General features: G+C 34.7%; 2 protein-coding genes and 1 long non-coding RNA gene across 5 annotated transcripts; 2 read left to right on the forward strand and 1 right to left on the reverse strand.

The window, feature by feature from the left end:
* Positions 1 to 2039: 2039 nt before the first annotated feature.
* Positions 2040 to 7835, forward strand: LOC107920089 (dicarboxylate transporter 2.1, chloroplastic). Of its 3 annotated transcripts, none has more exons than XM_041110150.1 (4): positions 2040 to 3241; positions 4809 to 5122; positions 5674 to 6122; positions 6742 to 7051. In XM_041110150.1, the coding sequence occupies exons 1-4, from the start codon at positions 2411 to 2413 to the stop codon at positions 6855 to 6857; spliced, it is 1710 nt and encodes a 569-aa protein (XP_040966084.1). In that variant the 5' UTR covers positions 2040 to 2410; the 3' UTR covers positions 6858 to 7051. The 3 variants fall into 3 exon arrangements, with proteins under 3 accessions (XP_040966084.1, XP_016705099.2, XP_040966085.1); XM_016849610.2 differs by lacking the exon at positions 6742 to 7051 and adding an exon at positions 7523 to 7835 and having other exon boundaries at positions 2055 to 3241; XM_041110151.1 differs by having other exon boundaries at positions 2058 to 3241; positions 4983 to 5122.
* A 6441-nt stretch (positions 7836 to 14276) lies between these two features.
* On the reverse strand, positions 14277 to 16704 carry LOC107920377 (14-3-3-like protein). The gene is made up of 4 exons (XM_016850070.2): positions 16080 to 16704; positions 15139 to 15261; positions 14907 to 15023; positions 14277 to 14620 (listed from the first exon to the last, which is right to left on the reverse strand). The coding sequence occupies exons 1-4, from the start codon at positions 16563 to 16565 to the stop codon at positions 14561 to 14563; spliced, it is 786 nt and encodes a 261-aa protein (XP_016705559.1). The 5' UTR covers positions 16566 to 16704; the 3' UTR covers positions 14277 to 14560.
* Positions 16705 to 21333: 4629 nt separating this feature from the next.
* LOC107918602 (uncharacterized) lies at positions 21334 to 22212 on the forward strand. Its single transcript, XR_001690167.2, has 2 exons — positions 21334 to 21561; positions 21838 to 22212. It is a non-coding gene; the product is annotated as an uncharacterized lncRNA (long non-coding RNA).
* The last annotated feature ends 1281 nt before the right edge of the window (positions 22213 to 23493 follow it).

The raw sequence follows: 23493 nt of genomic DNA on the forward strand, positions 1-23493 counted from the left end.
AAACTTTCAAAAAGCTCTCCCTTCCCCAGTCGTCCGGGCTAGGTCCAGCACCGGCCGATTGTCGGCCACCGCGCCGGCCGCCGACCTCCGGCGACGGCACTGCCGTCCGCAGTGACCGAAAAAGGGGAAAATGACCCTTTCAGCTCTCTCGACCCTTCCAAGTCTAGATCTGGGCTCAAAATTCTCAAAAAAAAACTATTGAAAGAGCCCCAAATCCTTGTGAGACCTTTCGATTTCCAGCCGTTCACGGCGATTTTAGGCACCACTCAGGTTGTTTCTTTCCTCTTTCTTTATTTAATTTATTCGTATGTACATAAATGATAAAAAAACAAAATATAAAATACTAACAGTAGAATAATGAAAAAAATTGTTCATATAAACCTTTTGAATCGATTTATGCCTTTCTCCGTATTGAACTCTTTGTTTTTGTTGTGAAAAATGGTTGCTTTTTTTATTGATTTCTTTTTCCCCCTTACAATATTTCAATCCGCTTTTATAGCCATTATGAAACAATAACATAAAGAATCAAATCTTGCCCATAATTGATTCGCAATCCTTAATTTTCTTGCCATTTCTGTTGTTTCTGTGCAGGTGAACGTGGCTCGTGCGGGGACTTTGGCTGCGACGCAAATGTGGAAAACTGCCTAGGGTTTCCCTTGTGCTGGAAATGTTGGGCCTCCGTCTTGTTTTGGGTCTGGGCCATATAGGCCAACTGTAATTTGGGCCCTTGTTTTAAATTAGGCCATGTATTATAGGTCGTTTTATTTGCTTCATGTAGGCCGAGCAAATTGGGTCAATTACAATATCAATATAGATCTAATTATCAAATTTAGGGGCGAAAAATTGTATTACCCCTTTTAAAATTTATACCAAAAGAACATAGTGAATTATATCACAAAAGACCTTGTCCATCATATTGGGCCACGGAGGCCTGATTTTTGTTGCTATAAGTAGTTTAGTTCTCGCCTTTTCCTCATAATTTTCACGTTTATAATTTTCAAAAGATATTTTATTTAAAGGTAAATTATATTAGTATTTATTTAATTATTATTAATTTTTATCAAAATGGTAAAATCATCACTTTGATATTTTCATTTTTGTTCATTCAACTATTAGAATTTTTCTTTTTTGGTCACCAACCATTAAATTATTTAACTTTGTAGTTTTTAAAATTGGTATAATAGTAACTTTAACTCTTACCATTTATACATTGTATTAGTTTAGTTTTGATTCTAAATAAATTAACTCTTAATATTTACGCATGATGTAATTTGATCTCTCTCTTTTCTTTTTTGTAATTTTACTTTTATTACTGATATTGATGGTTTATTTTTTTTATATTTCCATTTTTGATATATTTTTTAATTAAATTTAGTTAAAAATTTTGTTTTTGTTAATATTTTAGATGAATAGTTAAAATGTGTAAACTTTAAAGTTTATTTTTTAAAAATTAAAATTACTAGTTTCCCAATTTTAAAATCTGTGAGCCATATAATCACTAATGTGTAAAGTTTTTTTGAATAATTAAATTACATTTTATTACTAAAAAAAGTATTCATAATATTCAGTACATGAAGTCATATTTACTTTCGATTAGAGGTGATTATAGGTTGGGCGGCCTGGCCCGGCCCGATGGCCCGCTCAAAATATGAGAGGGTTCGAGTAAAAATATAGGCTCGAAATATGAGTTTGGAAAAAAAACAGGTCGGGCCTCAGACAAAACTTTTTTGAGCCAGGCCTGGCCCAGCCCGAATTTATAATAAATATATATTTTTATTTTTTAATTTAAAAGTATTTTTAAAATATTTTTTTTATTTTTTATTTTAAAATATAATTTTGGTGTTTATTAAAAAATAAGTCGAGTCGAGCCAAACTTGGGTTTAAAAATTTTTTCTTAGGCCAAGTCTGGATAAAATTTCAAGCCTATATTTCGGGTCAAGCCCGACCTAGGATGTGGACTAAAATTTTTCTAGGCCCGGCCCGGCCATGATCACCTCTACTTTGGAGGTGCGAAATTTCAATAAAAAAAAATCTGACATATTGATTTGTATTAATCTTTTCCACCACACGCCGAAGGAAAGACGGCAAATAAATACTTGTGGAGAAGGACGGCAAATAAGTACTTGTCGCCAAGAAGAAGGTAGAGATTCTTTCTAAATAAATTCCATTTCCAGTTGAGTTATTGCATTGCAATTGCCAGCAAAAATAGAAATGAAAATAAGTTAAAAAGGTATCATTTCAGAAGGAAAAAGATCAAAATTTTCCCACTCCATTTACTGTCAATTGCTCACCCGTTCCACTTTCTTTGGGATTTCTCCCTTTCTTGTTTTTAATTTTAATCTAAATTCAAAGGTGCCCCAGAGTTTGATTTGAGTTTTCTCTTTCTGTTGATTTTCTCGGCATCCAAACAATGGAGAGTTTAGCCCTCCACTGCTCCTTCGCCGCCGCCGCGGCCACCACCACTACTCCATTCTCACTTAGCCCCGGCATTTCCCTCCATTTCCGCTCTACACCCATACCCAAATCACCCCCGCCGTCCATTTTCCCGCCATCTTCTTCATTCCCCGCCCTCCGATCCCCTCTCAATTCTCTCTTGTTTTCCCCTCTTCCCAAACGAAGAAACCCTTTACTTTTCCTTACCCGTGCCACTTCTCAAAACGGCAAAGACCCACCACCTCAAACAACACCTCCGCCGCCGCCACAAGGAGCTAAACTCCTCCCTTTCCTCATCTCAATTTCAATAGGCCTCATTGTCCGTTTCCTAATCCCCATACCCGTCGAAGTAACACTCCAAGCCTGGCAACTCTTCGCCATCTTTTTATCAACAATCACCGGTCTGGTCTTAAGCCCTTTACCCGTCGGAGCATGGGCATTCTTAGGCCTCACAACTTCCATCGTTACCGGAACGCTGCCGTTCACCACCGCCTTCGGTGCCTTCACCAACGAAGTGATTTGGTTGATCGTTATTTCCTTCTTCTTCGCTCGTGGGTTCGTTAAAACGGGGCTCGGTGATAGGATCGCTACTTATTTCGTCAAATGGTTGGGAAAAAGCACCTTGGGATTGTCTTATGGGTTGACTTTGAGTGAGGCCTTGATTGCACCGGCGATGCCTAGTACTACCGCTAGAGCCGGCGGAGTTTTTGTACCCATCATCAAGTCGTTGTCTCTGTCGGCGGGAAGCCGGCCCGGGGATCCGTCGTCTCGGAAGCTTGGGAGTTACCTGGTTCAATCTCAGTTTCAGGTTAAACCCATTTCTAGCTTATTAATGATTGATCACATGCATAGTTTATTTGTTTCTTAATTGTTTATTTGAATTTATGGGTGGGGATGATTAAATTGTTAATTTGTGGAAGAAGACGACTTCTGCCAGTCTATTACCTTGAAATATATATGAGTCTATTATATACGTATTTGGCCTATATCACAATTTGGTCCTTGAACTATAACTTTTTTTTATTTTGGTACTAAAAACTTTTTTTTCTCATTTTAGTACTTGAATTATCATTTTCATCTATTTTACGTAAAAAATTACTGATGTCCAATAATAATATGCCACGTTTCATACTCTTATCGACAAATTTTCTATTTTTTTTTTTTGGTAAATTAAGATGAAAATGACAATTTAGGTACAAAGTGGGCAAAAAAATTTTAGGTATTGAGAGAAGGCAAATAATATAGAGGTTAAATTATGATTTAAGCCAAAAAATTTATGGGTTAATATAATTTTTAGTCCTTGAACTTGGCAATTAGGTACATTTTGGTACTTGTACCTTTTTCTATCCATTTTGGTACCTAAACTTGACACTACATCCATTTTGATCCTGAATTTGGTAAATGTAAACATTTAATTTTCAGGTGATGACGTGGTATTTAGGACCAAAGTTGAACTTAGTTGTCAAGTTCAGGTTTCAAAATGAACCAATGTGGATATAACTACCAAATTGAAGGACCAAATGTTATATAAACCCAAAATTTGTACATTGTCTAAACTAAAGCTATTCCGGTATTGGAGATGAGAGTAATCTTTATAGGGTCATGGGGTTTTTCAGGTAAAGTTCTTACAACAAGTGAATCTTTAGGGTTTGAATTTGGGTTCTCGCCTTTATTGGCAAAAGCCATTTCCACCTCGACCATCAGTGTGTTCCTTATGTTTCTATATATCTCTTTAAATGCTTTTGTTTTCCAATTTCTAGTTGATTACTGATAATTACATGCATAGTAAGTTTATGTCTTAATTGTTCATTTGAATTTATTAGTTTAGGGATAATTAATGTTTTGGTGTTTAATTGTGGAAGAAGGCTTTTGTTAGTGTTTAGTTTAATCCAAGTTCTCTGTTTTAATTTCGCTGTCCTACTCGAACTCATGAGTATCTCTGTGTGTGTATATATATGTCCTAGAACCAAAAAAAAAAAAAAGTATATATGTCTAAACCCAGGGTATCCTGAGCCATATTGGACTTGAGATTGATCTTGGTTGGGTCAAGGCGGTTTCTAACATAAGGCCTCTTCAATAGAGGCATTTTACGGGGTTCGAACTTGTTCTTACCCTTATGTAGGAATGGTCGCTTCCACCTCAACCAATAGCTTATTGGCTAGGTTTCTATATGTATTGTTTAATATTTTGGTTCGCCCCGTTTCTAGGCCGATTACTTGATTGTTGATTTGGACTTATAGGTGGAATAGTTAATTTGTACCATTAAATAATGGAAGACAACTTTTGTTGGTGCTTATCAGGATTTTCGGTTTTAATAAAGTCGGGCTCTTTTTTCATTTCTATGTTCTATTGGAACTCATGCGTATCAATGACAGGCTTCCACCAACTCCAGTGCTCTTTTCCTTACTGCTTCAGCTCAAAATTTGCTATGCCTCAAATTAGCCGAGGAGCTCGGTATTATCATTTTGAATCCTTGGGTTTCATGGTTCAAGGCTGCTAGTTTACCAGCACTTGTTTCCCTACTGCTAACTCCGCTTATTTTATACAAGTTTTACCCTCCGGAAATCAAAGATACGCCCGATGCCCCGGCAATGGCGGCAAAGAAACTCGAACAGATGGGTCCTGTCACAAAAAATGAATGGATCATGGTTGGAACTATGCTTCTTGCTGTTACTCTATGGGTCTGCGGGTAAGTGGCATCTCATCTTACTAATTCGAGTTTCTTTGTATTTGAGTTGAGAAATTGATGTCTTTGTATCTAGTTTTGTTGTGTGTGCATGAAATTCGTATTTGTTTATCTTTTTAAACGTTGATATCTAGCGTATCGCCCTTGTTACCCTTTCTTTATGAATTGCCTCTGAAGTTCAATTGTCTTGCAAGTGTCGTAGTGATGGCGATTTGGAGGTTTCGGAAGTGGTTTATTTGACGAATTCAGTTAGAAGTATAGAAGCATGATTGTACTTTCTAGTTTCTCTTTAACATTCACCGGTTATGTCAGTAGCCTTAGTTGATTCTGTGTTGTTCTGCCCCCATCTGGTTTAAAGCAATTGAAAAAACTTTTTTCGATTTCATTGTTTGTGCGTATGAATCAGATTTTTTTACATTGTATGAGTGTATTACTTTTACCTTTGTACGAGTGTATGCAAAGTTTGAGTCTATGGTTTCTTGGGTTTGGTTTTGCTTCAGAATGAGCAATTTATTAGTTTTCTGAGTTTTTGATATTTCCTGAGTCGTATACAGTGACACTCTTGGCATACCAAGTGTTGTGGCTGCAATGATCGGTTTATCAATGCTCCTTTTGTTAGGAGTGCTTGATTGGGATGACTGCTTAAGCGAAAAGTCAGCATGGGACACACTGGCATGGTTTGCTGTTTTGGTAGGCATGGCAGGCCAATTGACAAACCTCGGGATAGTGAGTTGGATGTCCGGTTGTGTTGCTAAGAGCCTTCAATCTCTTTCTTTAAGCTGGCCTGTGGCATTTGTCGTTCTTCAGGCATCATACTTTCTCATCCATTACCTATTCGCAAGCCAAACCGGTCATGTAGGAGCATTATACTCTGCTTTCCTTGCTATGCACTTGGCGGCTGGAGTACCTGGTGTATTAGCAGCGATGGCTCTCGCTTACAATACCAACCTTTTTGGTTCCATAACACATTATAGCAGTGGTCAGGCAGCCGTCTACTATGGAGGTGCGTTTCTTTTCCCTCGCACTCTATGAACTATGTTTTCTCACCGTGGCTTTCTTATACATCTATGTATACATTCATGAGCACCATGCATATAGTTCCTCCGTCGGTGTGTACATGCATCATACATAATAGCTCAAGCCGGACCCAACATGAAGCATGGGTCTCAAACTTTATTTATACTTACTGATATTTGTAAATATTTAATTCAAGTTTGTTAAGTCTGTCCATAATTTTAAATTTTTATAATAAAAAAATCTTATATTTATTTTTAACAAATTTTTCTTTTCTTTAAAAAAATTTAAACACAAACAACTTAAATAATTTTTAATTTTTACAGTATCATGTTATACATTTAATTTTTTTTAACATGTATAAAATTAGAAAAACGGGTTGATCAGGATTGAGCTTGAGCTTTGAATATTAAAATCTAAGTTGGGACATATATTTTAAACAACCCAATGTTTTTACCGAAAGTTATTTCAGACAAACTTTCGAACTTGAACCGGTGATGATGCAATATTAGCATCTTTGATGGTGTAATCTTTTAACTAAAGATTTGTTTGAATTTAGTTGATTGAATTATTAAATGATAATTTGGATGGGTGGTGTTAATTTGCAGCCGGATATATAGAGCTACCAGACGTATTCAAAATGGGTTTTGTAATGGCCATTGTTAATGCCATTGTATGGGGAGGTGTTGGAACCTTATGGTGGAAATTTTTAGGCATCTACTGATTTCCCAGTTTTACCCCCCCCCCCTTTTCCTGTAATATATATTCTCAGATTTGCTTCCAACAAAAATCTCAGTAGTTTTTAGCTTTCGTAAACGAGACATTTGTACTTTGAACTCAAATCGAGTTTAAACCATATTTGATTCGAGTAACTTGCGAATTTATATAAAAACCCTAAACGAGGAAACTGTTAATTGACCTTTCAAAAAGGCATTAATCTGTGCTTTACTTAAAGCATTGAGAAGAAGCCTGTCTCGGTGCATTGTTTACTTTACGTGATATGATAAGAAATTTGAAATATTTTATCTTATTAGAGCACATTCATTTGATATTTAAAACAGTACACCATAAGTGACCATTAGTAGAAATGGAAATTATTTTTTGAATGATGAGAGCAGTATATAAGAGAGTGGGAGCATTTTACACGCTTTTATATAATGGAATATTTTCACGGAAGTAAACTTGGCAACGGAGGCATCATCAATCCCACTCAAAACTCATTTTAATTCGATTTAACCATTCAATCAAAATCATCATAATAATGTTAAGTTACTCATTGATCAGTTAAAAATATGTAATCAATCATTTTTCCGAATTTTTTTATCATCCAACTCTATCGCTTTTTGGCACGATTTTAGTCTGTTCTTGTTGACACAATCTTGAATTCAGTGTTTCTGCGATTTTGCTGGTTTTCTATTCCGACTTTGGACTCCAATGGAGGATGAGATGGCAAATCTACGGCTTGATGATGAGGAGGAAGATGCGGAAGTGACTGAACAGGATCTTCAATTTTCTCTGTTTGGAACTTGTTTGACTGACAGCGTGGTCCACTTCCCATCCCTTTGAAACACTATTGTTGATTTATGGCACCCGGTTGGAGGTATTTCCATTACCGATTTGGGTGACAAATATTTATTTAAATTTTTCTACGCGATTGATATAAAGGTGCTAGAATGAATGTCGTGGTTCTTTAACAACCATTTGTTATTGATGCACAAATTACAATTAAGAGATGACCCGTTAACTCTCTCTCTTAATCATGTCGTGTGTTGGATTCAAATCCATGATTTGCCCCCGGGCATTATGTCGAAAACAATGACAAGGTGGTTTCGTTCTTTTTTGGGTGAGTTTCTGGAGTACAATACCAGGATTTCGTCATTGGGATTGCAGCAATATATGCAGATAAAAGTTCATCTGGATGTGCGGTTAGCTCTTAAACAAAACAGAAGGTCCAATTGGGGGTTGGAACGTATTATGCTCGGTTCCAATATGAAAAACTCAGTCTTTTTTGCTTCATTTGTAGTAAACTTGGATATGGGGAAAGTTTTTGTCCAATGAGGGTTAGTAAATCCGACCCAAATTGTATTTGGTTGGGATATCACGTTGAGAGCTTCAACAAGGGGAGGGTCAGCGAGAGTTAGTCGCTGGTTGCGTGAACTGGATGGAACGAGTAGTCGAAATCTAAAAAAGGAAAGGGGATCAGTCTCGCGCAAAACAAGGGATGTCACGCGTAATTTGGGTCCTACTATCAATTATCGATTTGGTGACGCGAATGAGGGGATTTTGATTGGATTTAATGGCGCTATTCAGAAGGGTTTTAGGCCTAACAATTTTAAGGCTACAGTCAATGGGCTTATAAAATTAGGGTCTGATGGTAAAAACAGTCTCATTCAAGCAGATGATGGAAAAAAAAGACAAAGGACTTTAGGTAGTACATGCATGGTTGAGGTTTTAGGAGAAACCAATGTGCCACGAGGCACTGATGATTTATCGGTTGGCTCTGCTAGGCAGGTAGTCAGGCACAATGAAAATCTTCAGCTGGAACGACTGTAGATTAGGGAATCCACGGGCAGTTCACCATTTCAGGAATAAAGTGAGAGAAGTTCGTCCTCATATATTGTTTCTAATGGAAACAAAAATCAATGTAAGAAAGATGGAAAGTATTCGAAGAAAATGTGGATTTCAAAATGGTATATAAGTAAGAGCTGAGGGTTCAAAAGGTGGATTATGTTTAGGACGGAGGCAACATGATGTGGTCATTCTATGAAGTTTCTCCCAACACCATATAGATGTAATACAAGAAGAGCAAGATGGGTTGTGCTGGAGGTTTACCGAGTTTTATGGACACCCAAATGAACGTTTAAGAGGATATACTTGGGATCTTCTTCGTCAGTTGGGTCAGGACCAAAGTCTCTCATGGTTAGTGGTTGAAGATTTCAATGAAATTCTTTTTTTTCTTTTGAGAAGAAGGGTGGTCGTATTCATGCGGAGAAAAATATGGAAGCATTTTGTTTTGCGTTGTCCGATTGTGACCTTAGTTATTTGGGTTTTTTTAGGAGATGGTTGACTTGGGAGAGAGGCAAATTTGCTGCAACAAACATTCGGGAAAGACTCGACAAGGGAGTTGCCAACTCAGCATGGTGGAGCTAGTTTTTTTTTTATTTTTCTGTTGCTCATTTACGTCATTCCATCTCTGACCATTACCCGGTATTGGTGGATACGAATGGATGAAAATACATACATCATGTGAATGGGCAAAGGAAATTTAGATTTAATGCTGACTAGTGTTTGGAGGGTGACTGCAAGAATGTGATTCGAGATTATTGGGGTTCAATTTCTGAAAGTTTGTCTGGGAAGCTAACGGGTTTGGTGCCGTAGCTTCTTGCTTGGAGTTTTACAATTAAGCGTGATCGCAAGGCATATAAGAAAAAGCTCGAGGATAGAATGAAGGAACTGCATGCAGTTGATCCAACTGATGATACTCTTGCCTAATTGACAGAAATTCAACTAGAATTGAACTTAAAGACGGATAAAGAGGAAATTTTCTGGGAGCAATGGGCGCGGTTCAATTGGCTTTCTAATAGGGATCGTACTATTACTTTTTTCCATAAGATGGCCACAGGGAGCAAAGAGAGGAATGCTATCAAAGGTCTCGAAGATAATGAAGGTGGCTAGGTCTTTGACGAAAATGGTGTTATGTGAATAGCCGCCAACTATTTCCGCAATCTATTCTCGATGTCTGAGGAGGGAGATGAATAATGTATATTTGATAATGAAAAGAGAAGGATCTCTGATGAGATAAATGCCAAATTGATGCAACCGTTCTCTAAGAATGAGATTTGGATTACGACCAAAATAATGGCTCCTCTTAAAGCTTTTAGGATTGGTGGATTTTCTGCCTTATTTTATTAGAGATATTGGTATATTTTGGGGTTGGAGGTAACATCATATTGTCTTGCAGTGATTCGAAGAGAAGTAATGGTGGAGGATATCAATAGTACACATATCATCTTGATCCCAAAGGTTAGTAAACCAAGGATAATTATGCAATTTAGACCTATTAGCCATTGTAATGTCTTATATAAAATTATTGCTAAGGTTCTTGTAAACAAAATGAATGGTTTCTTGAACTTTGCATCTATAAGGCATAAGGGGCTTTCATACCTGGTAGGCAAATCTCTGATAATCTTTTAATTGCCTATGAGATATTGCACTCTTTGAAAACCAAGTGTTGGGGCAAGAAAGGAAATTTTGCTCTATAACTTAACATGAGTAAAGCTTATGACAGAATGGGGTGAGATTTCTTATTAGAGACGATGTTAAAGTTGAGTTTTCATATTGATTGGATGACATTAATTATGAAGTGTGTCGCTTTAGTTACTTATTCAGTGGAAATCAATGAGAATAGCAGTGAATGTTTTGTGCCTTTAAGGGGTCTAAGACCTTTCAACCCTTATTTATTCTTACTCTATGCTGAAGGCTTTTCCACGATTTTGACTGAGGCTAAAGAACAAAACTTACAGGGCATTCGAATAGGTAGAGGTCCTTTGGCCATAAACCACTTATTCTTTGCGAACAATAGTATTCTCTTTGGGGATGCTTCGAAGGAATTTGCTGAGAATATCTACCGCGTCATTTCAGGATACGAGAAAGCTTCAAGGCAGAAGGTCAATTATGACAAGTCATTGCTTTATTTCGAGGCAAGTGTTGATGAAAGTGAGAAAGATATAGTGGGTACCATCCTATGGGTTCAAGTATCACCGAATCCAGAAAAGCATTTGGGTTTGCCTATGATGGTGGGTAGAAATAAGAAACAGACATTTATGCATTATGTGGACAGATTTCATAGTAGAATGGAAAGTTGGAATCTACGATTTTTATCAATGGGAGGAAAAGAGACTAATTAAAGTAGTATTGCAAGCTCTTCTAGTTTATGTCATGCAATGCTTTCTTTTTCCAAAAACATTACGTACCAAGTTAGAAAACGTACTCAATAATTTTTTTTTGTGGAGGAATACTAAATCGTTAAAAGGTATTCATTGGAGTTCTTGGAAAAATTTAAGTTTACCGAAATTTGGTAAGGGCTTGAGGTTTCGCGATTTTACAATGTTTAATTTATCTTTGTTAGCCAAAGAGCTGGTGCATTTGGACTCAACCAGACTGTTTATTAGCCAAGGTATTAAAAGCACACTATTATCCACATAAAGAGTTTGTAACTACTGGGTTAGGATCTCACCCTTCCCTTACCTCGAGAAGCATTCTAAGTGCCAAAGGTTTGCTTGAAAAGGGATTATGATGGCGCATTGGCAATGGGAACTTAATGAATATATGGAACGACCCTTGGATTCTTAGACCTGAGGATGATAGAATTAGGTGTTAGAAAATTGATATCAAATACACTAAGGTGTCTCATCTAATTCACTCAGAAAGCTGTACTTGGAAGGAAGATGTCATTCGCTGAAGCTATTTTGTCCATTCCACTAGCTAGGTCAAAACCACCCGATACCATGATTTGGAGGTTCGAAGGAACAAGGGTGTATACAGAAAAGAGTGGTTACAAGCTAATTCTACATGATAAATTACAATCATTGAGAGATTTCCCTATTGCTACGACAACAACTATTAAAACTTTCTCCGAATTATGGACACTACAGCTGCCAGAGAAGATAAAGATTACATTGTGGAAAGTTTATAACGATTTCATTCCTACGTATGCTAATCTCAACAAACGCAACATTCCCACTCCTGTTGTTTGTCCGTTGTGCCAAGAGAGTACGGAAACCATAGACCACTTGCTGCGTTTCTGCTCGGTCACGAGCCAAATTTTGAGGGTTCTGCAAATTATAGTGCCCCTATCTCAAAACACTCAGATTACAGAACTTGGTTAATTGAGACTTTCCATATTGCAAATGACAGATCTAGAAAACTGTTGGCATTAACTATCTGGTCTATTTGGTTTGCACGAAATCGGTTGATTCATGAGGGTATAAGAAAGATAATAAATGAATTATCGGGTTCATTTCAGGCTATCTACATGAAATTGATGCTCTAGAGGCTATGAGAACTACTACTTGCCCCCCTATGTATGTGATTTGGAGACTACCTGAATCGGGTTTTATTAAATTAAATTTTGATTCCTCTTTTCAAGCACAAGAGAAAAAATCTATTTCAGGAGTTATCGCAAGAAATGAAATGGGTCTGATTATTGGGGCTTGTACTTACCCTCACTTTAATATTGCAGATGCTTTTGTTGCTGAAGTCCGGGCTTGCGAACAGGCGGTTCGATTTGCACAAGAGCTTGGCTTCCGCCGTGTTCAGATTGAAGGTGAGTCGTTGATGATTATCAAACGACTACATTCCTGCACAGTAGACAGATGAGTTCTAGGCCCGATTGTTGTCGATATTAAATGCAGTTTGGCATTATTTGATAGGGTTACCTTTCACAATGTAAAAAGAGAGGCAAATGCAGCGGCCCATGTCTTGGCCAGGGAGGGGCGCCGTTTCTCTGAAGAAAGATTCTGGGTTGAAGAGGCATCGGAATTGGTTGAGTGAACGGCGGCGATAGACTGGTCGCACTACTCTACAATGCCCTAATCAGGGTTTCTAGCTTTGGATTTTTGGAAATTTCTTTCACTCCGATGATAATACTGAAGCTTCGCTCTCTATTGGATTTTCTTGATGTTTCATGCAGTTATCTCGTTTCCAGGTTCTTGAAAGAGATTTAGCTGGATCCATGGTTTGGAGCTTCTAATGAGGATCTGTTTTCTGTCGATTGAGGTTACTGCTTTAGGTTTTGCTTGTTTGTGGGGTATTTCTTTTTCTAGTTTGGCTTTAATTTGGGTTGCAGACTTCTTTAATTACTTGCTTCTCGACACGTTTATGTTTCTTTATTTCCTCCCTCAATTTTAATGGGTACCAACTAGCTAGTGTTATAAAAACTAAACCCACCAATAATTCTCTTAATCATCTCAAATGTACCAACCTTCAAATGAAATTCCTGGGTCAAAAGTTGAAGACTACTTTACACGTGGGTATGCGAGGCCTCGGTGGGAGCAGCTGCCATTAAGTGGTATACTATGGACCATTTTACTTTTGAACTTTGCCATGGGACTCCTGCTTTTAACCAGGGAAAAATCTCAAATTTTGCTATTACTTTTTAAATTTTGAAAATGATAACTATTAAATTCATTATATTATATTATATTATTTTTAAAATTTAGTCTGCCAAACATATTATCACTTGTTTATTATCATATTATCACATGTTTATTATGCATAATGTAAAACCAATAACATAATTTAACTGTTATCATTGGGTCAAAATGAAATTTTTAAATTTTAAAAAGTTCAGAAATATTAAATTCACAATTTATACAAAGTCTTCTTGAGTCTCTGGAATTCTTTTAAAAAATGAAAATCAATTTATATTATTTTGATTTTATTACATTCTGTTCGATTTCAGATCTATTATTACTCATATATATTGATTTTAAGTTCCCAAAATAAAATTTCTTAATTTATGGATTTCAGATCTATTTACATTTTTATAGTATAAACATAAATATTTTATATTTAAATTAATAAAGTTAACATGAAAATAATATATATTTATATAAAATTTTAAAAAAACAAAGAGGTTGATCTCAATTAGATTCAATATCGTAATTTCATTCAACTAAAAAGAATTGCAGCCTTCTGCTTTCCCACCCCCATTCTAAGCATCCAAGAAATTGCGATTGGTTTAAGAAAACAAAAATTCTGATTGATTGTAAAAACTATCGATTCAACCTTAATTCAATTGCTATTAGCAATCGAAATATGACAAGAGTATAAATTTAAGGAAATGACTAAGGTTTGAACGGAAAATTAAGTTTCACTTCACGAACGTCTTAGATGACAAGAGAATATGAGTCGATTCAAGGAATACTGTAGTGTTAAAATCTAATATGATGCACTCATAGTATATAACTGCAATAATGACAAATCATTAAAAATAAAGCCACTCGTATTTATTTTTAAAAGCTTTTGATGATGTGTCAAATATAAACCTAATCTATCATAACCAATTTCTTGAGATAATCATACAAGATAGTTATATATATATATATTAATGTGATAATTCCAAGAAAACATCTTCCAAATATTAAGCTTAGAAAACATCTCCATCATCAACTCCCTTACTGTTAACAAAAACAATTAAGAAAGAGTGCATATAGCCTCATTTGCAATTAGAAAAGCTTCAACTTCAAAAATTAATAACCAGTGAAATACTTAAGAAACTTTTAGCAATGCTTCGATGGTTCATAAACCGAGAGGCATGATCTAAGAACAAGTAACTGGAGGGAATCAAGGGGATAGCGGAACCGAGCAACTTCTCCATACAAAAATAACCAGAGAAGTAAAATCGTACCGTGAAGATTGGCGATTTCACTCTTGTTTCTCTTCCTCGCGTTTGGGAGCTTCTTTGATCTCGTTGGTTGCATTGTCCTAAATGGATGAAAACAAATCATAGTTAACGAAGAAAAAAAAGTATGGAAAGAACACACATATATAGATAGCAGCTATGCTACTCAAACTCCTCGAAGTATTCATATCCAGTACATGGATATGAATATGGGGATATGACCTCCAAGATTCCTCCAAATATATGAAAAACCTTAGAAAAGTGTAAACCATACCTGTATACAATGCTCAAAACCGGGCCCAAGTAACATAGGATGGCAAAATATAGAAGTAAAAAACGAAATGAAATGCACCAGGTCTAAGTCCTAACCTGCATATCTGAAGTCCATAAGGTGAGATTATCACGAAGGAGTTGCATTATCAAAGTGCTGTCCTTGTATGAATCCTCTCCAAGAGTATCCAGCTCGGAGATGGCTTCATCAAAAGCCTGAGGAAAGAAACCAGAATAGAATTAAAAGACGAAACAATGAAACACCGAATGAAGACAATGTTTTTCCGCTGAATTATAGACTAAACCAAAATTATGAATATTGGTATTCTACCTGTTTGGCAAGACTGCAAGCACGGTCAGGAGAATTCAAGATCTCGTAGTAGAAGACAGAGAAGTTCAGAGCCAACCCTAATCGAATAGGATGAGTTGGAGCCAGCTCCGAAGTTGCAATTTCCTGAAAAGAAAACAGCACAAAATGATATGCATATAAAACCAAAAAAAGGGGCGGTACTATGGACAAAAAATAAATTATAATCACTACAGCAAACTCAAAAACACACAAGGGAGAACACCTTCCAATTTAAGCATAAAACTAAGAAAATAAAAACAAAATCAGATTCAAAGCTTTAGAGAATAACAGTAGCAGTAATAAAGGGGTATGCAAATGGGGATTTTATCGATTCATGACGGAAGGGGAAAAGGCTCAACGATTCAAACCATCTAACATCAAACCATATGAAACGATGGATTGAATTAATACATATCACACAACATAAGCCAGGGCAAAGGCAACAAAAGATTCAAATCAAAGTTCCTTAGCAAAATTAGGAAATACTCGTACAAAATATTAAGCTAATACCCTCTGGTGTCGGGTAGCCACGTTGAGTTCCAACTAAATCCATAGTTGAGTCAGGTTGAACCCTTAAACGGATGGCATTGGGCTGCTTATCACTGACCCAACAAGGGTCGGTAGTATAAAACCAATTCAATATTTATATTACTGAAACCAATTTCTAGCTAATATTCACAAATTTGATCTTCCAATCTGATTTAATGCCTTCCGCTTATGTTTCCAAACCAGATCATGGAATTCAAATCAGATTCGGATGTGGTATGAAATTAACAGCACAAGTGAAAATTTACATAAAATAAACATCAACCAGATCGAAAAAAAAAATTAACACAATTAATCATAATTCACATTTAAAATTAACCAAATAAAGCAAAAAAAATGCACGGATCGAAAAGGAAATTACAAAAATGTTCACAAACCTGAGCAGATTTATACGCCGTGAGCGTATTCTCGGCAGCGGCTTTCCTGTCATCGCCAGTCTTGAACTCAGCCAAGTACCTATGGTAATCTCCCTTCATTTTCAGATAAAAGACCTTGGAATCCCCGGTCTTGGCTGCCGGAACGAGCTTCTCGTCGAGGAGCTTCAAGATTCCGGCGCAAATCTCGGACAACTCAGCCTCGATCTTGGCCCTGTACTCACGGATGACGGAGACGTGGTCGGCGTTGCCGCGTCCTTCCTCCTTCTGCTCGATGGAGGAAACGATCCTCCAGGAGGCGCGTCGGGCGCCGATGACGTTCTTGTATGCGACAGAGAGGAGGTTCCTTTCCTCGACGGAGAGCTCGTCGGAGGAGGGGACGGCGGAGACGACGGTCTCCATGAACTTCACCATCTCCTCGTAGCGCTCGGCTTGCTCGGCGAGCTTCGCCATGTAGACATTATCCTCACGTGGGGAAGAGGTGGCCATGGAATTGGGTGCTGTCTGGATTGGAAGAAAAAAAAAGGTACAGAGGATTTGGGAGGTTGAGTTTTGAGAGAAAATGCTAAAAGGAGATTTGCCTTTGATGTTTTTTTCTTTTTTCTTTAATAAAAGGGCCAAGGCTTGTTTTTCTCTTTGACCTTTTTCCTTTTCCTTTTTATTTTTTTTTTTTTGCTTAATTTCAAAATTAGCTCCAAAACTATATTATTTTTCACAATTAGGTAATTAAAGTTTTGTTTTCAAGGGTAAACTGCAAAGTTGTCTTCCAACTTTCATAAGTTTTCATTTTGGGCACCAAAAATAAAAATTTTATAATTTAGGCACTGCTGTTACATACTTCTATCATTTTAGTCACTCATAGTTAATTTGCCACTAAATATACTCATTTTAGTCACCCAACTTTAATAAATTTTCATTTTGATCACTCATTTTCTTTTTTAGAATTTTTTTTTCAAAAAAACCCTAGGTTTTTACAGGGAATTAAGTTATTTAATTGTTGCCCTAGTTTTTCTCTTGTAACTCAATTCCATGTAAAACTTAGGCTTTTCCTAAGCTTTTCAAAACTACCAAGCAATCAATTCATTGGTCCAAACGATTCAATTAAGTAAATCATTAAAAAAATTAATAAAAATAAAAATATTAAAACTCGTTAAATCATTTTTTTAGCTTAGTTGAATCGATTCGTACTAGTTCCTAGCTCAATCGTTCTAAAGACTTTCTCTAGACCGGTACCTCAAATAGATGTCGATCCAATCAATCCAATCAACCGATTCAATTTAGTTCAAATAATCATGGTTTTCCCATATAAGAAACCCAGGTAATTCCCTTTTATTAAAAACAAAAATTAATTCTAAATAGAATAAAGGAAAATAAAAGGATAAAATGCTTTTCCCTGTAAAAATCCAACTTTCTTTATAAAAACCGACAATTTCCTTAAAGCCAACAGTTTTTCTCTCTTATTTAAAAAAATTAAAATCAATTCTAAGAAAAAGGGAAATGAAGAAGATAAACTGATTTTTCCAGTAAAAGTTAAAGTTTTTTTTTCCAATAAAACTCAGGTAATTCTTTGTAAAATCTCATATTTTTCCTTCCCTTTTGAGGAAATTAATTCTAAAAAGAAAAAAACAAAGGAAACTAGAAAGATAAAATGATTTTTCTAACCCAAATTTCCCTATAAAATCCCAGGTTTTTCCCTTACTAAAGAAAACTAAAATTAATTCTAAAAAATATATAAAAAGATAAAATGAGTAACCAAAATGAAAATTTACTAAAGTTAGGTGACTAAAACGAGTGCATCTAATGAAAAATTAATGTCCAGTGACTAAAATGATATAAGTATGTAATAACAGTGATTAATGTGACAAAAGTATATAACGACAGTGCCTAGATTGCAACTATTTTTGGTGCCCAAAAATGAAAACTTATAAAAATTGGTGACCAACGATGTAGTTTACCTTTTTCTCAAAAGTGCTATAAATTATCATTTTGGATGAAAATTACAGAGTACAATCAGAAATTAATAGTTTAAGCACCAATTTTGATCCAAAAAACTTTAGGTTCCTAAGTGGGAAATGCAGTAAAATTTGAAGGTCAATTTTGCATTTAAGCATTTTTATTTTATTTTATTTTATTGGTGTTTACATGAGTTATATTTTTGGATGAACCAACACTTAAGTTTTACTTGGTAAAATGGAAAGAAAATGGAAAGATGGAAAATTGAAGGAATAGAAATCTAGAAGGACGGAAATCATAAATTTTCCACCTCTTGACAACATTTTCCACCTTGGTCCCTAGACCTTTTTTTTTACATTAGTCCCAAAACTTGACAGTTTATCCTTAATAAGTATGGCAATAAAAATTAAATTAATACCTTTTAAATCAAAACTTTTAAAAAAATAAATTTTTTTGATTAAAAATAAAAAAATAAAACAATTAAAAAATGAATCTTATTTACTTAAAAATAAAAAATAAAATAATTGAATTGAATTCGGGATATGGCGGAATTGGGTCTCCTATTAAAATTCGAGTTCAAATTAAAGTTGAATTTTTTCCCTCAAAAGTTGGGTCGGGGAGAGACGTAGGGGTGTTCATTCGGTTAACCGACCGGTTAACCGACCCGAAATAACATTAACCGAATTAACCGACCTTTCAAAATCTTTAATTGTTAACCGAACCGAAATTTTTTTCAAAAAAATTAACCGAACTGAAATTTTATCCGTTAATTCGGTCGGTTAACTGAATTAACCGAAAATTATATGTTTTTTATTTTTGGTTAAAAATTAACCAAATTAACCGAATTACCCGAATTACCCGAATTAACCGAATTACCTGAATTAACCGAATTAACCAAATTGAATCACTACATAATTAAATTATTTTTAGACTTTTAGACTTTAGTTTTAGTCTTAGTTTTAAAATTTTATTTTTATTTATTAAATTATTTGTAATTTAATTTTATGATTGGGTTGGGTTAGGTAATTGGGTTGGGTTAAATACTTGGGTTTAGATTGGGTTTAGATGAATAGTGGGCCTATTTATATATTATAATTTTATTTATTATTTTTTTCGGTTAACCGAAAAAATTCGATTAACCGACCGGTTTCGAACCGAATTAACCGTTAACCGAAAAATCAAAAAATAATTAATCGACCCCCGACCGAAAAAATTCGGTTAACCGACCGATTAACCGAATTCGGTCGGTTAACCGAATTTTTTCGATTTTACCCGAATATTGCACACCCCTACCCCTAGAGAGACGGATTGATTAAGTTTTAGATCCAGACAAAATTTCGACCCATCCCATTAGCATCCCTAATCCCTAAACTTGGGTTTCCATAATGTCTGATGATGGCACTTCAATAATGTGTCACGTCATCACCAACACATAATTATTCCATATTTTTCTTTAACATGTTTTTTTTTCTCTCTAAATTTTTTTAAAAAAATCATCTTCCGTGTTTTTCTTTGTTTGTCTAACCCAAACCCTAATTTTCTACTATATTAATCTCCACAGGGGCTTTTATTTTATTTGTCCAATTTTCAAACTTCGTATAAACACAAAAATATTTTTTCAATCAATTTTGAAATATTAAATTTGAAACTCTAGTTCAAATTTTTTATTTCTCTTTATCAAACATGCTTTTCAATTTCTAAAAATTAGAAAATAAAAATAAATAAAAAATATTTTCAAAAACCAAACGTAACCTTATTTTTGCATATTTATTTAAATATGCTTAATGTTTATGTTTCGAAGTATTTGTCAAGTGTCACCATAATAGCGATCAAGTTGCCATGCCATAAAAAATTTTAACAATGTACGAGGAAATTACTACATTGATAGACAAAAGTAAACTTCAAGTACTAAAATTGACACTTTAAAAGTATAGGTATTGTCGAAACCGTCTTTTTGAAAAACAAAGATTTAGTTGTCGACTTAAAAAAATAAAAATTGGAGTCGCCACCGATCCTTGATTAAGGTGTGATCGGTTCACCTTAAAATTGATTTTGGTCTACGAAGTTTGAGAAAATGAGTTCGGGAGTCAGTTACGCACGAGGAAGGATTAGCACCCTCGTAACGCCCAAAATCGGTACCAAATTGATTCTTTAATGCCTTGGTGTCGAAAATTTGAAAAGATTTTAAAAGGAAACTTTTTATTTCATGAATGAATCAAAATAATAAGACATTCTTATTTCAAAGAAATAAAACACCACACCCAGTGAGTTAGGGCACAATGTTTTTAAATCCTCAAAATACCCGAATATTGCCTTTTGCTTTTGGAAATTCTTTTTTCGAGAAGTCAAAGTATCAAGACCAGTAAGTTAGGACCCAACATTTTGAATCCCCGAGAATAAGCTTCATTTGAATTTTGTGAATTTATTGCAAAATGAATACTTAGCATTCTAAATTCATCGAAGAATAATCGCGATCCAGTAAGTTAGGGCACGATCTTTCTCGAGAATCACGAGTGCCAAATATTTTAAAAATTTGTAAAATATGATGATTTTAATGCTTTGACGCAACCAAAATATATTTTTTTCTAAAAGGCGTATTAAAAAGTTGATGTATAACATGAAACAAATACTTTAACTTAAATTACAAGTGTATATGTATTTACAAAATATACATGTTCAAGTATAATATACAAGGATACATATAAAAAGATGGAGTGGAATATATCAATCAGAAACTAATAAAAAAATGCACGTATGTATTTGAAAATCGTGAAAATAAACAAAAAGTATGAATATGTGTATAAATTTACAAAATAAAAAAATGTATAAGTATATATAAAATATAAAGTATATGGAAGTTTTAAAAAAACTATATATATAAAAAAAATTAAAAAACGTATGAATAAAATATAAGCATGCATTTATAAAAGCTTAAAAAATATGTATATATATTATATAAAATATGCGCATGAATATGTATAGAAAATATAATAATAATAACAATAATGATAGTAAATAATATAATAATAAAAATAAAAATTTTTAAAAAAACGAATTGCAAAAAAAAACACAAAATAACCAATAAATGAAATTAAAATAAAATGGAGGACCAATTTGCAAAGTGCGCATTATATTAGGGGGCCCAAATGGAAATAATCCATCCCCCAAACTGTGTGCAGTGATGTGGGCTGAAATGAACAAAGGTAAAAACATTTGGGCCAAATTAAAAAGAAATAACTTGGCTTAATAAAACATGGCGCAAAGAGGGAGGGCTAACTACGAAATTTTCTCATTTAAGGTGGATATGCGCGGACCCCTCCCCCCCCCCCCCGCCCAAACTAAACGGCTCAGCTTTTATGTTTTAGTTTAAATTAAACAAAACAAAAAAAAAGAAGATCATTCTGTTTCTTTTTTCTAAAAGAAAAGCAGTGTCTCTGGTTTTTTTTAACCCATTATTTGGCCGCCATTTAACCGTGCGCCAAGGCCCCGATTGTGACGGAGATGGCACCGGCTCGACGACTTCGGCGATTAGGTGAGTTTCCCCTTTCCCTTTTATATTTTAAGAGAAAAATAACTAAAAAATAAAGGAAAAAAATAAAAACAAAACCGATAACTAAGAATGACGAACACCAAATAAATAAATGGAAAAAAAACCTTTTTGTATTCAAAAATCTCTTTATATCTCCCCCCTTTTACACTGAAAATATTGGCCTTTTATAGCCGAAAATGGAAAAGAAAACTAAATCCAAACAAATCTATTCGGTTGTTTGTTGGCTCGATTTTTGCTCTTCTCTTTCGCTTGTTGCAGGTACGTGCTTGAGGAGCGACATTTGCGGAGGTGTGGCGTGCGTAGAGGAGCGCGAAGAGGCAGTAGTTGCGGCGCCAGATTGCTAGTGGCCGCTGGGGCAGAAGCTGCTACGGCGCTGAAGCAGAAAGGGCTAGGGTTTCTGCACTGGGCTAGGGTTAATGTAATTGGGCTGAATTTTTGGGTTTAGTCTGCAGATGGGTAATTAGGTTAATTTTGGGCCTTAAAATGTCTTACGGGCCTGGGCATAGAAATTGGGTATTACAGGTATCAAATTGGAATATTTGTTATAGTAAAAAGGCCAATCATGAAATTATCCGTTTATAATTTCTTTGTATTTTTCTTTTGTTATGAAATATATTATTATATTAAACATTTAATATAAAATTTCGGATAATTTCAATAGACGTTCCCAAGCTATGACCAAAATTTTAAAATAATCTTTAAACTTCAAAATATTTAAAATTTATCTTTAAAGTGTCAATATCGTATCATCTAGGTCCTTCTTTCAACCTAACATCAAACTTGGATATTAAATTCCTAATTAGATTTGATATGAAAGATATTTAAAACACGTTGATTAAATTTTAAACACGCCTACACTTATTGCATGGACAACATAGATTTTACGTGTAAGAAAACAATATCATTAAATTTAAGGGAGTTGATTCTCTTTCTCCAATGTATCAGGTATCCATATTGTTTATGCAATTGGTATAAACAAGTTTAAAATCTGATACACTTGTTTTAAAGATGATCTACACTAGATTTGAACTAACACTTAACATTCAAGTTGAGAGTTAGGCTGACAAGGAGACTTGATTGATGCGATATTTAATACTTTGAAGATTCAATTAAAATGTTTTGAAGTTTAAGGATAAATTTGAAATTTAACACATATTTTGGGGGTTTCTAGTGGAATTAATCTTAAATTTTAATTATTTTATAAACATTTGATGTTTTAATATTTGTGATGTAACTCCCCAAAATTTCTGTTATGACAGGTAGTCTTGTTTTAGGATCAAGCATACTGAAATCTTTAGAAAATTTGGAAAATGAGTCAAATAGATAATTCTTTTTAAGAAGGTAAAATTGATATTGGAAAGAAATGTGGATGTGAAAATGAGCCTAGAAAGGGATTAAATTGCAAATTTCAAAAAGTTAGAGGACTAAAAAATAAATTTGACCAAAAAGACAATTGATACTTATTAGTTAAAAAATAAATTTGACCAAAAAGACAATTGATACTTATTAGTTAGAATGTGTATGGGTGTAATGGTAAACACTTTTGGAACAAATTGAAAAATATTTGAAAATGTAAAGACTAAATTATAAATTACTCATGTTTATCAAGAAAAGGGCATAGGTGTAATTTTCACCACTCGTGGACTTGTATTAAAGGCTAAATCATTGTTAAATATCTATTTGATGTGATGAAAGTGGATTAAGAAGCCAAAAGGAGAAAAACGGTGATTTTGCCACATCAAAGCATTTTCGTCTTGTCACATGAATTTTATATTAGAAATATAGTGGAAGCATAATAATATATTAATGACATCAATTATGAATCATTGGATTGGATTAAAAGACAAAGATAGAAGGTTGACCACACAATTTTTAAAATGGGGTTTGACTTGACTTGGTGTTTTTAAAAGAAAT

The sequence above is a fragment of the Gossypium hirsutum genome, chromosome D13 (genome assembly GCF_007990345.1).
Source record: "Gossypium hirsutum isolate 1008001.06 chromosome D13, Gossypium_hirsutum_v2.1, whole genome shotgun sequence".
NCBI classification, from domain to species: domain Eukaryota; kingdom Viridiplantae; phylum Streptophyta; class Magnoliopsida; order Malvales; family Malvaceae; genus Gossypium; species Gossypium hirsutum.

Coding starts and splice junctions, on each gene's coding strand:
- LOC107920089 (XM_041110150.1), top strand. CDS start 2,411: ATGGAGAGTTTAGCCCTCCACTGCTCCTTCGCCGCCGCCGCGGCCACC. Junction 3,242..4,808: donor TGGTTCAATCTCAGTTTCAG/GTTAAACCCATT, acceptor TATCAATGACAG/GCTTCCACCAACTCCAGTGC. Junction 6,123..6,741: donor GGCAGCCGTCTACTATGGAG/GTGCGTTTCTTT, acceptor GTTAATTTGCAG/CCGGATATATAGAGCTACCA.
- LOC107920377 (XM_016850070.2), bottom strand. CDS start 16,565: ATGGCCACCTCTTCCCCACGTGAGGATAATGTCTACATGGCGAAGCTC. Junction 15,262..16,079: donor CGGCGTATAAATCTGCTCAG/GTTTGTGAACAT, acceptor TTTTCTTTTCAG/GAAATTGCAACTTCGGAGCT. Junction 14,621..14,906: donor TATGGACTTCAGATATGCAG/GTTAGGACTTAG, acceptor TCATCCATTTAG/GACAATGCAACCAACGAGAT.